This window comes from Aureococcus anophagefferens (assembly GCF_000186865.1).
Source record: "Aureococcus anophagefferens unplaced genomic scaffold AURANscaffold_3, whole genome shotgun sequence".
Taxonomy (NCBI): Eukaryota; class Pelagophyceae; order Pelagomonadales; family Pelagomonadaceae; genus Aureococcus; species Aureococcus anophagefferens.
Genome location: NW_008705563.1, coordinates 849,774 through 862,818, shown reverse-complemented (window position 1 = coordinate 862,818; position 13,045 = coordinate 849,774). Strand labels below are relative to the sequence as shown.

General features: G+C 71.2%; 6 protein-coding genes across 6 annotated transcripts; 2 read left to right on the top strand and 4 right to left on the bottom strand.

Moving 5' to 3' along the window:
- Positions 1 to 702: 702 nt before the first annotated feature.
- Positions 703 to 1,674, bottom strand: AURANDRAFT_61631 (hypothetical protein; the record flags this gene model as incomplete). Its single annotated transcript, XM_009035408.1, has 1 exon — positions 703 to 1,674. One exon carries the CDS (start codon positions 1,672 to 1,674, stop codon positions 703 to 705), a length of 972 nt encoding a protein of 323 aa, XP_009033656.1.
- Positions 1,675 to 2,254: 580 nt separating this feature from the next.
- On the top strand, positions 2,255 to 3,962 carry AURANDRAFT_61630 (hypothetical protein; the record flags this gene model as incomplete). The annotated part of the gene is made up of 2 exons (XM_009035782.1): positions 2,255 to 2,938; positions 3,180 to 3,962. 2 exons carry the CDS (start codon positions 2,255 to 2,257, stop codon positions 3,960 to 3,962), a joined length of 1,467 nt encoding a protein of 488 aa, XP_009034030.1.
- An 87-nt stretch (positions 3,963 to 4,049) lies between these two features.
- AURANDRAFT_21676 (hypothetical protein) lies at positions 4,050 to 4,715 on the bottom strand (the record flags this gene model as incomplete). The annotated part of the gene is made up of 1 exon (XM_009035407.1): positions 4,050 to 4,715. One exon carries the CDS (start codon positions 4,713 to 4,715, stop codon positions 4,050 to 4,052), a length of 666 nt encoding a protein of 221 aa, XP_009033655.1.
- Positions 4,716 to 5,269: 554 nt separating this feature from the next.
- AURANDRAFT_61629 (hypothetical protein) lies at positions 5,270 to 6,766 on the top strand (the record flags this gene model as incomplete). Its single annotated transcript, XM_009035783.1, has 1 exon — positions 5,270 to 6,766. The coding sequence occupies one exon, from the start codon at positions 5,270 to 5,272 to the stop codon at positions 6,764 to 6,766; it is 1,497 nt and encodes a 498-aa protein (XP_009034031.1).
- A 93-nt stretch (positions 6,767 to 6,859) lies between these two features.
- AURANDRAFT_16894 (hypothetical protein) lies at positions 6,860 to 7,114 on the bottom strand (the record flags this gene model as incomplete). The annotated part of the gene is made up of 1 exon (XM_009035406.1): positions 6,860 to 7,114. A coding segment is annotated over one exon (255 nt), but the record flags the coding sequence as incomplete, so codon positions are not given.
- A 2,265-nt stretch (positions 7,115 to 9,379) lies between these two features.
- On the bottom strand, positions 9,380 to 12,690 carry AURANDRAFT_61628 (hypothetical protein; the record flags this gene model as incomplete). Its single annotated transcript, XM_009035405.1, has 3 exons — positions 9,380 to 10,822; positions 11,721 to 11,725; positions 11,799 to 12,690. 3 exons carry the CDS (start codon positions 12,688 to 12,690, stop codon positions 9,380 to 9,382), a joined length of 2,340 nt encoding a protein of 779 aa, XP_009033653.1.
- Positions 12,691 to 13,045: the final 355 nt, after the last annotated feature.

The following is a 13,045-nucleotide window of genomic DNA, read 5'->3' as shown; positions in this document are numbered from 1 at the left end:
GCATTCTGCGCTGGCAAAATCATCTTGTGTTCAACACCAACGCGGTAACTTTGGTTTCGAACACGAAGCGCTTGATGATCGATCCGGACGGAAGTTGGACATTCTTACAGAACAATGATGGTACACTCCCCGTTGCCCGTGGGATGCGCCGGTTCGTCGAGCACGCAGGAGCTCCTCGGCGACGCGCAGGCCATGGCCCCGTCGAAGGACGACGCCGCCTTCGAGCTCGCCCTGTCCTACGCCGAGAAATACGAGCACGCGTCGTCGTCGATCCACCAACGGTGGGTCGTGTTCTTCGAGCACGCCCTCGTGCGCGAGGTGCTGCGGAGCGTCCAGGGCGAGGCGGCGCCGGGCGACCTGAAGCGGGGCGAGGCCCAGCGGAAGATCAGCTCCCTCTTCCACGTGCGCGTCGCCGCGCTCCGCATGAAGGACGCCGCGGCCGCGACGGAGGCGCGGCGGCGCGACGAGCTCCGGGGCCTCCGGAAGCGCTGTCGAGGCGGCGACGGCGGCGCACGCCGCGCGAAGCGGGCCCGCGCCGCCGGCGGGTCCCTCCTCGTCCGCGCGGCCGCGGTCGACGACGACCGCGTCTTCGACGCCATCGCGTCCTTCCTGTGACGCCGCGCGCGCCCGCGACGTCGCGCTTTTTGACCGCCCCTTTTTTTTCTTGTGCGTCCGCGACGCTCCTAATTCACCAATTTTTTGTTAGCACGCCGTCCTGCGGTCCGTCGGCGCGGGGCAGGCGCGAAGCCGCGCGCGGAGGCCCGGCGCGTCGCTCGGCGCGAGCGCGGGGAGCGCGTCCGCGAGGGCCGCGCCGGCGGACGCGCGGATGCGCCGTCGTACGGTGTCCGCCGCGGACGCGAAGAGCCGCAGGTCCCAGGAGTTGAGGTCCACGAGGAGCTCCAGGTCCGCGAGGTCGGGCGCCCAGCCCGCCGGGCGCCGGCCGTGGTGCCCGCCGCCGGCGCGCCGCGCGTTGGGGAAATGCCACCAGGACGGCGCCGTCGCGCCGTCGAAGCCGCCGCGCCCGTCCGTCGCGAAGCAGAACTTCCGCGCGAGCCACTCGATCTGCCCCGGCGCCGCGAGCCACTCCGTGATGAGCAGCGCGTCGACGTGCGTCGCGAGGGCGTGGATGGCCTTCTCCAGGTTCTCCTCCGCGAGGCCGCCGCGGCAGCCCGCGGACCCGTGGTGGCACATGGGCCCGTCGCGCCAGCCCGCGAACTGCTTCGTGTAGAGGTCGTCCGGCACGTTCCAGAGGTGGCCGCCGGACTGGCGCGCGGGGAGCCTCGTCGCGTTGACCCAGGCGCCGAGCGACGGCTTGGCGGCCGGCTCCGGCGCGTGCTGGGGCCAGCGGCCCTCGAACCAGTAGCGGCTCGCGACGCGGAGGATCGGGTGGCGCAGGATCGCGACGTACGCTTCGCGCGCGCGCGGGCCCGTCGGCAGCGCGAAGAGCGGCCGCGGCGTCGCCGCGACCGTCGCGGGGGGCACGAAGGCCACGGACCGCGCCTCGGTCCAGCGCCACGTCGACGCGTCCGCGCACGCGTCGCGCGCGTTCGCGGAGCCCGCGGCGAAGTAGCTCAGCTGGTCGAGCACGTCCTCCGCGAAGAACTTGTTGCCCGTGCCGCGCACGACGATGAGCTCGACGCCCTGCGGCGGGACGCACTCGGCGCGCTTCGGCATGCATTCCTTCCACTGGAACGGATGCTTCGGGTGTGCCGCCGCGCACTGCTGTTGCTCGCGGCTGCGACGCCCGTGATGATGGTCAGCCAGCACGACTGCTTATAAGGCATCATAGCGCTGCGACTCAGGCCAGCATCTCATTGCTGATCTCGACAATCCAACAAGCTTTCCCATGCTGTCGGCTCGTGCAACCCGTTAGTCCGTTAGGGCGTTATTGGCCTCGGACGGTCGCCCGCTAACGGGCGTTAGGTCGTTATTGGCTTTTTAAGGATCGGGTGGCTGGGTGTTATGGGTGTTATCGAGAATTTTCGCCAGGGTGTTATTGATTTTGAAAAATCGAGTGGCTGCCATCGGCAGGGTGTTATTAGTGTTATTTGATTGGCTAGCTAGGGTGTTATCGCGTTATTGCTAACTAGCTGTAACGGGTTGCACGAGTCTAATGCTGCGATGCCGCTTCATCCTCGATGCTCCTTATCTGCTCCTTGAAGTTAATAACCATCCTCCGAGCGGACTTCCGAGCGGAATTCGAAGCGGGATGCCTCCCTCTCGGCTGTCTTGATTGTGCTGCCCGAGGAGCAGGATGCCACACGATGGTCTCGTTCGCGGCATCACCTTTGGAGCGGGCGCGGCGATCGGCTGTGGGTTCAGCCTCTGGCTGCAGCGTCGGCGTCGCTCGCGGCTGCCGCGGCCGAGCGAATGCCCGGCCGGTGGCGTCGCCGGCGAGGGCAAGCTGTCGTCGCACCACCAGGCGGTCTGGGTCTTCTTCGGCAACCATCTGGCGAACCTGGACTTCTACAACGCGACGATGACCGATGGCGACGCGTCGCGGCAGCTCACGATTTCCTACCCCGCGCGGCTGAAAGCAAGCGCCGGCTTCATGCGGGCTTGGGGCCATCAGAGCGAGAGCGCCATCGGTGCGCAGACCGCGAGCATCCCGGCCTTCGTGGGCGCCGGCTCGGAGCGGGCGCACGATCTCGTCGGTGTCATCGTGCCCTTCGGCGACGCCGGCCTCGTCGACCCGCGCATCGCCGACTCGCTCGCGGCCGTGCCCTTTGCGGGCAACTTCGACTGGCTCGGCTGGACGGATCCGCCGGCGGAGCTCCGGGAGGTCCGGGTCCTGGCCCTCGATGTCGCCAAGCTGCGGTCGCCGAACTACGCGATGCCGATCTTGCAGTCGCACGTCGACGTGCTGGTGACGGGCGCCCTGCGGCATGGCGAGGCCTTCGCGGCGGAGTGGCTCGGGCAGATCCAGTTTTGGTCCATCGTCATTCCCGGTCGGGAAAAGCGCGTGACCTATTTTCTCAACGACCGCGAGGAGGCGCGCCGGCCGTGGGCCCGCGTGCCGCAGGCGAGCAAAATCGACGCGCTCCTTGGCAAAACCGCCTGGGGGCAAATGGGGGGGCCGCGCGAATCTATCCTCGCCCATCGCTGCCACTTGAACGACTATGGCCGGCTGCGGGAAATGGGCGTGGACCAAGGGTGGGCTTCCGACCCGCGGCCTGGAGGCGCCGCCGCCGTCGGCGCCGCGCGCGCCGCGGCGCGCCGTGAAAAACTTCCTCGTCGGCTTCGGGTCCATCATCCAGACCGCGTCGCGGGCGGGCTCCGACCCGAGCGCCGTCGACGCGGCGCCCTGCCGCATCGCACGCGAGTGGGGCTACGTGCGCGAATGGAACTTCCAGGCGGCGACGGCGCAGATCTGCGCGCTCGGCCTCCGGCGGACGCGGCCCGGCGAACGCGGCGCGACGATCAACGGCGTGCTCTTCCCCGCGCCCGACGACCTCGCGGCCTTCGACGCGCGCGAGAACGGCTACGCGCGCGTCGAGGTCGACCGGAAACACGTCGAGCTCCTCGGCTGGCACGAGCTCCCGGAAGACGCCAAGGTCTTCTGCTACGTGCCCTACGCCGCCGCCGTCGTCGCGAAATACGGCGACGACCCGGCGACGGGCCTGCCGCGCTGCAGCGGCGCCGCGCCGCCGTGGGGCCTCCGGCCCGACGAGGCGCCGGGCCTGGGGCTCGTCGGGCCCAGCGTCGACTTCCCCATCCTCCAGACCTACGTCGACGTCTGCGTCTCCGGGTGCCTCGAGCACGGCGAGGCCTTCGCGCGCGAGTTCCTGCGGACGACCTTCCTCTGGTCGTGCTTCTGGCTCAACGAGCGCGAGGTCGCGCGGCGGCCCTGGCTCCACCAGAAGTCCTACGTCAAGATCGACCAGCTCCTCCGCGAGGAGGTGCCCGCCCACTTCGCCCACCGCAAGCTCGAGTCCGAATACGCGGTCTACCTCGCGGCCTGACTCCCGGCGCGGCGCCCCCACAAACATTGCGTGCGAAGGCGTAAGTCTAGGGCGGGGTCTCGGACCTCGTTCGGCGGGCGGCGCTGCCTAGAGCGCGTCCATGAAGGAGGGCTTGGCGACGGCGGCCGCCGCGTCCTTGCCGACGTTGTGGAGGACCTTGTCGATCAAACCGTACTCGACGGCCTCGTCGGGCTGGAGGTACTTGGTGCGCGACGCGTCGGCCATGACCTCGTCGACGGACCGGCCGCACGCGCGGGCCATGAGCTCGCACGAGACCTTGCGGTTCGACATGACCTCGCGGGCCCGGATGGCGATGTCACTGGCCTGGCCGCGGGCCTGGGACCGGGGCTGGTGGAGCATGATGGACGCGTTGGGCAGGCAGAACCGCTTGCCCTTCTCGCCCTGTGCGAGGAGCATCGCCGCGGCGCCGAACGCCTGGCCCACGCAGATGGTCTGGACCGGCGGCTTGATGTACTTCATGCAGTCGGCGATGGCGAAGGCCTCGGTCTCGAAGCCCACGGACTGGCCCTGGGAGTTGACGGTGCCGGGCGAGTTGATGTAGAGCGTGACGGGCTTGGTCGGCGACTCGTAGTTGAGGTAGAGCAGCTCGGCGACGATGAGCTCCGTGACGGCGGAGACCATGGGCATGCCGAGGTAGACGATGCGGTTGTGGAGGAGGAGGCTCGCGAGGTCCGGCGGCGGGCCGATGCGGACGCCGTCGTACGTCTCCGCCGCCTGGCCGCCCGCGACCATCGTCGGCGCGGCGCCGGCGCGCATCGTCGGCGCCATGGGGCCCATGCCCATGGTCGGCGGCGTGGACAGGCCCATGCCGAGCTTGTACTCGGCGGCGGGCTTCGCGAACAAGCTCTCGTCGAACTGCGCCGACATGCGCATCGCGGACCGCGGCGCGGGCCGCGCCGCCGGGGCGACGAGGCCGAAAGCGGCCGGGGCCAGCGCGGCCGCGACGGCGAGTAGTCTCCCGAGCATCGTGCTAAACGAAAATCGCGTGACGGTCTGCGCGGGCAGCGACGCGCGTGGTGGTCGAAGAGGCGAGCACCACCTCTGGAAGCTCAAGCTCGAGCGCCGCCGGCGAGGGGCGCCGTGAAGGTGCACCGGGTGTTGCCCTGCTCGGCTGCCCTGACACCGCGAGAGCGGCAGCCCTCGACGCCGGCGTCTCCGGCAGTCTGCGGCGTCGTCGCGGGCGTAACGAGGCAGCCTCGACGAGGCCTCCAGCGGCGGTCGAGCGCACGGGGGCAGCCCTCGAGGCGGCCCTTCCGCGAGCGCACGAGCGCACCCCCACCGCCACGATGAACCGCGACACCATCTTCGTCGCCGCCGAATACCTCGAGGCGCCCGCGCTGCTGCGCCTGGCCTCCTGCGCGAGCTGGACCGCCGGGTGCCTGAGCGACGAGGTCGTGCTGCGCGCCGCCTTCCTCGGCGGCGCGTCGGCGCCGCGGAAGACGCTCGGCTACGTCGTCGAGCTCTACCGGCTCGGCCACGTCTGCAAGCCGTCGCCCCTGCGCCTGCTCCGCCTCGCGAACGGCCGGCGCTGCGAGGTCAGGGGCTGCCGGAGCACGGCGTCGCGCGGCGCCGCGACCGTGAGCGGGAGCCTGCGGACCTTCGGCGTCTTCTGCTGCTGGAAGTGCACGCTCGCCCTGACGACGGAGGTCGAGGGGGACTCGCGCGACGCGCCCGAGCGCGCCTACGTCCACCCGCGCGCGTGCCATTCGACGTGCGCGGGCATCGGCGGCCTCTGGACCGAGCCGTTCCGGTCCGGCGGCGAGCGCGTCGGCCCCGCGCTCACGCTCGCGGAGCACGACGGCCCGATGATCGTCCGCAAGGTCGCCCACGGGGACGAGAACTACCACGCCGTCGTCGACGCGGCGTTCCCGGGCGAGCGGCGGCCGCCGGACGACGCGGAATTCTTCAATCGCTTCGACCGGTTTTGGCGGGAGAACGCGGAACGACGACACGCGAAGCGCCGCGCGGAGTTCGAGAGGATCCGCGACGGGCGCGCGTTGAAGCTGCGGGCCGAGGAGAAACTCGCCGCGGCGAGGACGATGATCGACGAGAAGATGACCGAGCTCCTCGGCGGCGGCCCCGCGCGCCGCTCCATCTTTCTCCACCGGATCCTCGTGCACCTGCGACGGTCGCCGGCCCTGGTCACGTCGGCGACGCTCTGGCCCATCGCCGAGATCGTCGGCCAGCACTGGGCCGCGGCGGAGCGCGCGTACGAGGCCGCGGACGAGCCCGCGGGGCCCGCGGCCGCGGCGCTCGCGGACTACCGGCGGTCCGCGGGCGACGACTGGCTCCGCGGCGCGCCGCCGGAGACCTTCTTCGACCTGAGCGCGTCGGGCGACGTCGTCGCCGCGGACGTCGCCCGCTGCTGGTTCGTCGCGAAGGACGACGAGCGCGGCTTCGGGCCCCGCCGCGACCTCGAGCGCGCCTTCGCGCGCGCCGTCGAGAAGGATCGGCCCGGCGGCCTCGCCCGCGCCGTCTTCTTCGACGTCCTCGGCGCCACGGACCGCGCCTTCGTGACCTTCCCCCGCCGCGGGCCGCCGTCGCCCGCGGAGCTGGAGGAGATCTGGGCCAAGGCGGCGGGAACCTACGCGGCGGTGCGCGCGGCCGCGCTCGACTTCGCCAACGAGCTCACGCTGTCCGCGGAGTTCGCGGGCACGGACTGGGCGCCGCTCCTCGCCGGCCTCTGGGACCCGGACTGCGGCCAGCTCGCCGTCGCCTGCCTCCGCACGCGCCAGTTCGCGCCGCTCCGCGCCAAGCTCCTCGCGTCCATCGCCCCCGCTTAATTAAACGCGCCTAGGCTTTGACGACACTAACATATCCCGCCGGCCCTGGCTATGTAAAACACCGCTTCAACTTAGGCATCGAACCTAGGCCTTGAGGAGGACGCAGTCGAAGTTGAGGTCCGCGTGTTTCGGGATGTCCGGCGGCGCGCCGCGCGCGCCGTAGGCCATCTTCGACGGGATGAAGAGCTGGCGCCGCTCGCCGACCTGCATGCCCGCGCAGCCCACGTCCCAGCCCTTGATGACCTCGCCCGCGCCGAGCTTGAACGTGATCTTCCCGGCGTCGAACTGTTTTCCGTTCGACGCCAAGGTGCCCGCGTACTTCATGGTCACGCGCCGCTTCGGCGCGGCGGCGGCGCCCTTGCCGGGCTTGAGGATCGTCGCGACGACGCCGCCGCGCATCTCCTTGCGCTTCTTCTTGAACGGCTCCTCGGCGGGCGCCTCCGCCGCGCGCTTCTTCGTCGGCGGCGCCGGCGCCTCCTCCTCCTCGGACTCGTCGTCGTCGTCCTCCTCTTCGTCGTCGTCGTCCTCGCCGCTTTCGCTTTCCTCATCCTCCGGCTGCGCCTCCTCCTCCTCCTCGGAGCTCGTGCCCTCGAGCTGCGCAGCCTTGGACCAGGTCCAGGACGACGTTGTCGGCGACGTGTCCTGGATGACGACGCCCATGTCCGTGAGCATGTCGCGCAGCTCGTCGGCGACGGCGTAGTTCTTCTTCGATCGCGCGGCGTTGCGCTTCGCGCAGGCCTTCTCCACCGTGGCCTGGAGCGCGTCCATAGCTCCCATCGCTGAATGAGAATGACCAAGATGACCAAGCATTCAAGGCTGCCACTTAGAGCATGGAGCCGCCGGCTCCCGTGCGGCGCATCTCTCCGGCCGAGCTCGCTGCGGCGTTCTTATTAGACCCGGCGCGACGCTTAGCCGCCCCAGTGCTCACGCCAAACGCTGAATTGATCGATGACGAGGCCCCGCCATCCTCCGACCCGCCACCATCGCCTCCGCAGCCACCAGCCTCTGCGTCGGCTGCGGCAGCGCCTCCGACCGCCGCATTCAATCCTCCGGGCCGCTGGACGACGGAGGAGGAGCAGAAGCTGCGGGACATCGTCGGCGAGCGCGGCAACGTGACGTCAGGCGTCGCGGAGCTCCTCGGCACGGGCCGGAGCGACGTGGCCGTCAAGCAGCACTGGGAGCTCATGGCAAAACGTGCCATGGCGGCACCGCGAACATCCGAGGACGAAGCCACGGCAGCACGCTTCGCGGCCGCGGCGACCGAAGCCGCGGCCGAAGACGCAGCCGCGGCGACGGAAGCCGCGCCCGCCGAACCGAAGAAGCCCTTCCCCGACGACGACGCGGAGTGGTTCGCCGTCGAGGACGTCATGGCGCGCGTCTGCCGCGGCGCGGCCGTCGCGCCGACGGCCGTGCGCTTCGCGCGCTTCAAGGCCCTGCGCCGCGCGACGCGGGCCTGGGCCGCGGCGACGGGAGCATCGCCCGCGGACCTTTTCGCGAGCGTCTGGCGGAGCGCGACGGACGACGTCGCCATCCCGGCGCAGATCTCCCCGAGCAGCAACGATGGCACCTTCGGCTCCGAGGCCACGCATCTCGGCGCCGTCGTCTCGCACCGCGCCGCGCGCGCGGCGCTCGCGTCGGCCTTCTTCCTCAATACGCCGCGGGGCGGCGCGCTCGACTTGGTCTCGGGCACCGCCGAGGACCCGCTCTACGTGTCCGCGGGCACCTGCGCGGAAGCCAAGCTCCTCGCGCTGTTGTACTACTTCGACGCGACGCGCGACGTCGAAGACGGCGACGGCGTCGGCTTTAAGCTCTGGCGCGCGGGCGACGACGAAGACGCGAGCGGCGACGAAGACCGGCGCGTGTGGTTCGGCGCGGTCGGCGGCATTACGGACGTCTTCCCCTACCCCGTCCTGCCGCCGGACGCGACGGCGAATTTCGCGGCGTCGATCTTCAACGGCCGCGGCGCGTCGGCGACGGATCTGGCGTTGTACGCGCGGCCCGAGGCCCTTTTAGCGGCGCACTACTTTTCCGCGCCGCTCGCCGCGAACGAGGCCGCCGCGATCTTCAACGCGGCACGGCGCCTCGACGTCGGCGGCGCGCCGCTCGCCGTCGCGCGGAGAGACCCCGCGTACTCGGCGGTCGTCGTCGCCGACGCGCCGCGCTTCGAGGACGCGCGCGCGCCGGAAGCGCTCGCGGCCGCGAAGCTGAAATGCGAGGCCGTCGCCGCGGCCCTCCGCGTTCAGGGCCTTGGAGATGGCGGCGGGCTTCCCCTGTGCGTCGACGGGCCCTGGGGCGCCAGTACGTTCCTCGACGCCGCGGAGCCCGTGCTGCGCGTCGTCCAGCTCGCCTGCGCCTGCCCGGACCTCCGCGTCGACGTCGACGGCTTCAAGCCGGCCGATGCGAAGCGGCTCCTGTCCATCTCCAAGGCCCTGAACGCGCGGACGGCGCCCGCGGGGGAGGTGATGGCGCGCATGGTCCGCGCCGCCGACGCCGACGCCGCGTCGCCCCGCGCGACCTTCGGCCGGGACCTCGTCGACTACCTCCGGGGCCTCCCGCGCACGCCCCGCGACGGCGACGAGCCGCCGCCGAAGCGGCCGAAGACCGACTAACACGTTAGGAGCAGCGCAGATTGCGGCTCGAGACATACGTCCGGTGGCCGCCGCCCTCGCGCTTGAGGTGCTCGAAGGCGCGGAGGTGGAGCTGGATCTCAAAGACGTGCCCATCTAGCTTCCGCTTCTTCGCCTCGTCCGTGCGCAGGACGGCGGCGAGCTGCAGGTCGCGGTACCCGAAGACGCCCGCCGGAGCCGCGAAGCGGTTCTTGTCCGGGGCCTGGGGGACGAGGACGAGGTCCGGGTCGTCGACGACGCGCTTCAGCGCTTCCGCGATCTCGTCGACGTCGTCGAAGACGAGGCTCGCTCGCACGACGTCGCACAGTTTGCGGTGGTCGCCCGCGTAGGAGCGCCAGGCCTTCTGGAACGCGCGCGGCACGCCCTTGACGCCGCCGCCGAGCTCGCCGCCGCCCTTGAGCGCCTCGAGTTTCGCGAAGACGAGCGGAAAGAGGTCGACGGCCTCGCGGAAGAGCGCGCCCACCGACGCCGCGCGCTGGCGCTTTTGCCGGCGCTCCGCCGGGGCCATGGCCGCGGCGTACGCGGCCCCGAGGTCCGCGACCTGCTCCGCGAGGGGCCGCGGCGTCCAGCCCAGCGCGCGCGCCGGCGTCGGGCCCGTGCCGCCGTCCTCGACGACTTTCGCGACCGGCGGCCGCGGCGCCGCGAGCGCGGCCCAGACGTCGTCGTAGCGTCGCGCGTCGCTCCGCGCGAGATAATCCGCGCGCCTCAGCACCTCGCGATACTTTGCTTCGCTCAGCACGCTCAACGTCGTGGACATGGACGCCAGGTAGGACATGCCGAAGAACAGGTAGAGCGCGCCAACGGTCGGCCGCGCGACGTAGAACAGACCCCAGAGCACCGCGCCGCCCGAGTCCCAGAGCTTGAAGCTGACGAGCGTCGCGCGCCACGAGTTGGTTTTGTGCGGAAACACGGCGACGACGACGCCGAGGCCAAATCCGCAGGTCGCGGCCCAGAGCAGGTTGAACGCGACCAAGTAGGCCGACGCGCGGCCGACGGACGAGAGCGCCTCGGCGGCGCAGGCGACGCCGATGACGACGTTCGTCGCCAGGAAGAGCGGCCGGCTCCGGCGGCGCTGGCCCCGCAGCGTCAGCACGCCCGTCGCGAACCAGCCGCACCAGCAGACGACGGCGGCGGCGCAATAGAACGCGGAGAAGAACCGCGCGAAGCCGACGAGCGCGAGCGCGTTCAAAGCGCACAGCGCGAAGCCGAGGATCGGGTAGTGGGGCGACAGCCAGACGCCGAGCGAGCTGTGCAGCACGGCGTGCGTGGAGCTCGAGTCGTACTCGACCCAGTTCGCGAACGCGGCGTCGAGCGCCGCCGCGTCGGACCAGTCGACCGTCGCGGCGGCGGTCCTGGGGAGCACTTTTTCGGCGCCGCCGCGTTTCTCCGTGATCTTGTGGATCAGGACGGCCGTCGCGAGCGACCAGAGCTGCGTCAGGATCAACCAGGTCGCCACGAAGTGCGGGCGCTGGCCGGTGCATGCGATCTTGCCCTCGCAGACGGCCGCCACGAGGATCATGAAGGTGCATGCAGAGATTGAAAATGCCCCAGCCGAAGACCATGAGAAAGCCCTTGAGGAGCGTGTCATGGCTGCTCCCGGGAGCCATGCCGAAGCTGCCCACAGATCCGCCGATCAGGACGCCATGCTGTTGGGCTTCAACGCTGATTCAAGAATTATTCAAGCGACCGTGTTTACCCTCCAAGCCCACCGCTGAGGTGCGAGCTGCGCCGCGCCGCGCCGCACGCCATGATCGGCCCGTCCGGCCCGCCCGGCGGCGCCGAGCCGAAGCGCAAAAAGTCGAAGAGCGACCGCGAGGCCGAGCTGCGGGCGCTCGACAAGGACCTGCGCGGCACGTCCGGCGCCGGCGTCGACTACAGCAAGGTCAGCGACCGGCACGTCGACGACAGCCGCTTCGAGCGCGAGCTCGCCGCGCCGCCGCCGAACTCCGGCGGCGACCGGTCCGCGGCCTTCGACGCGTTCATGCGGCTGCAGACGGGCCAGGGCGAGCGGACCATCGAGGACAAGATCAACGACAAGAACCGGCCGACGTGGGAGCAGTACAAGAAGGACAACGAGGACCGCCTCGACATCGCCGGCGCCGACGCGAAGAAGATGCTCGCCTACCGCAAGGAGCTCGACGCCGAGCGCCAGGCGAAGCTCGACGCGGCGTCGAAGACGCACGCGAGCCTCCACACGGACAGCGACAGCGACTCGTCGTCGTCCTCCGCGAAGAAGAAGAAGAAGAAGGAGAAGAAGAAGCGGAAGAAGGAGAAGAAGAAGGAGAAGAAGAAGCGCAAGCGAGAGAAGCGCGACGATAGTAGCTAACACCTCCTAGGAATTACGCAGCTGCATCCGCAAAGCGAGAGAAGCGCGACGATAGTAGCTAACACCTCCTAGGAATTACGGAGCTGCATCCGCAGCTCGCCGTTTTCGAGCGCCGTCTGCGCGAGCTGCATCTTCGCCTCCACCAGCTGCTTCTCGAGGGCGTCGGCCCGCGAGCTCGCGTCGCCCACGAGCTCGTGGCGCACCTTCTCGCGCCGCAGGCTCTCCTTGTGCTTCGCGTCGAGCGACCGGGCGAACGCGGCCGCCTTGTCGAGCGCGCGCTTCGTGCCCTCGAGCTCGCGCTCCAGCGCGGCCTCCCGATCGGAACGCTCCAGCGCCGCCGCCGCGGCGTCGGCCGCGGGCGTCGACTCCGGGGCCGGCTCCCGCGGCCCGAGGCGCCGCGCGAAGACGAAGTCGATGTCGCGCACGCCCGCGTCGCGCGCCTTGCGGACTTTCGCGGCCGCGGCCTTGGGCTCGAGGTCCGTCGCGTCCTCGTCGCCGACGGACACGACGACGTCGCCGGCCTCCAGGCCCGCGGCCGCCGCGTCGCCCCGCGCCTCGGCGACGACCAGGGCGCCGTCGAGGACGCCGAGGCTCACGCCCATGGAGGCCGTCTCCAACGTGACGCGGCGCCGCCACGCGGCGCCCGCGCCGCCCTTCGTCGCCGGCAGGTCGCCGGCCGCCGCCGGCGCCTGCCGCGCCGCGGCGCTCTCCAGCAATTCGCGCGTCTGCGCGTCCTTGGCGGCGAGGAGCTCCTTGAGGGACGCGCAGAGCGTCTCCGCGTCGTCGAGGCGTCGCTCCAAACTCGCGACCTTTTCCGTCGCGTCCGCGGGTCTCCGCGCCTCGAGCGCGTCGGCGCGTGCCGCCGTGGCGTCGCGGTCCGCGGCGAGTTGCGCCAAATCGCGCTCGTGGCGCGCCGCCGCCTCCGCCGACGCGTTACGGTGCGTCTCGAGCGCGTCCTCGGCCGCCTTCATTCTCACCGCCACCGCGGCCGCGGCCTCGACGGCGCGCTGCGCCTGGCCCACGTACTCGAGGCGCTCGCCGGCGACGGTCGCGTGGCCCGCGACGGCCGCCGCGTGCTGCTCGCGGAGCGCGAAAAAGGCCGCGGCCGCCGCCGCGTCGCCGTCTCGCCTCGAGGACGCCGCGGCGTCGCGGGCCCGGCGCGCGTCCGCCGCGGCGGCGTCGCCGCGCCGCGCGAGCTCGGCGGCGTGCTCGGCCTCGCGCGCCGCCCACTCCTGCCGCCGGGTCTCCTCGCGCGCGTGGCCGTCGAGGCGCCGCGCGCCCTCGAACAGCCGCTCCGTGACCTCCGCCGACAGACCCTCGTGGATG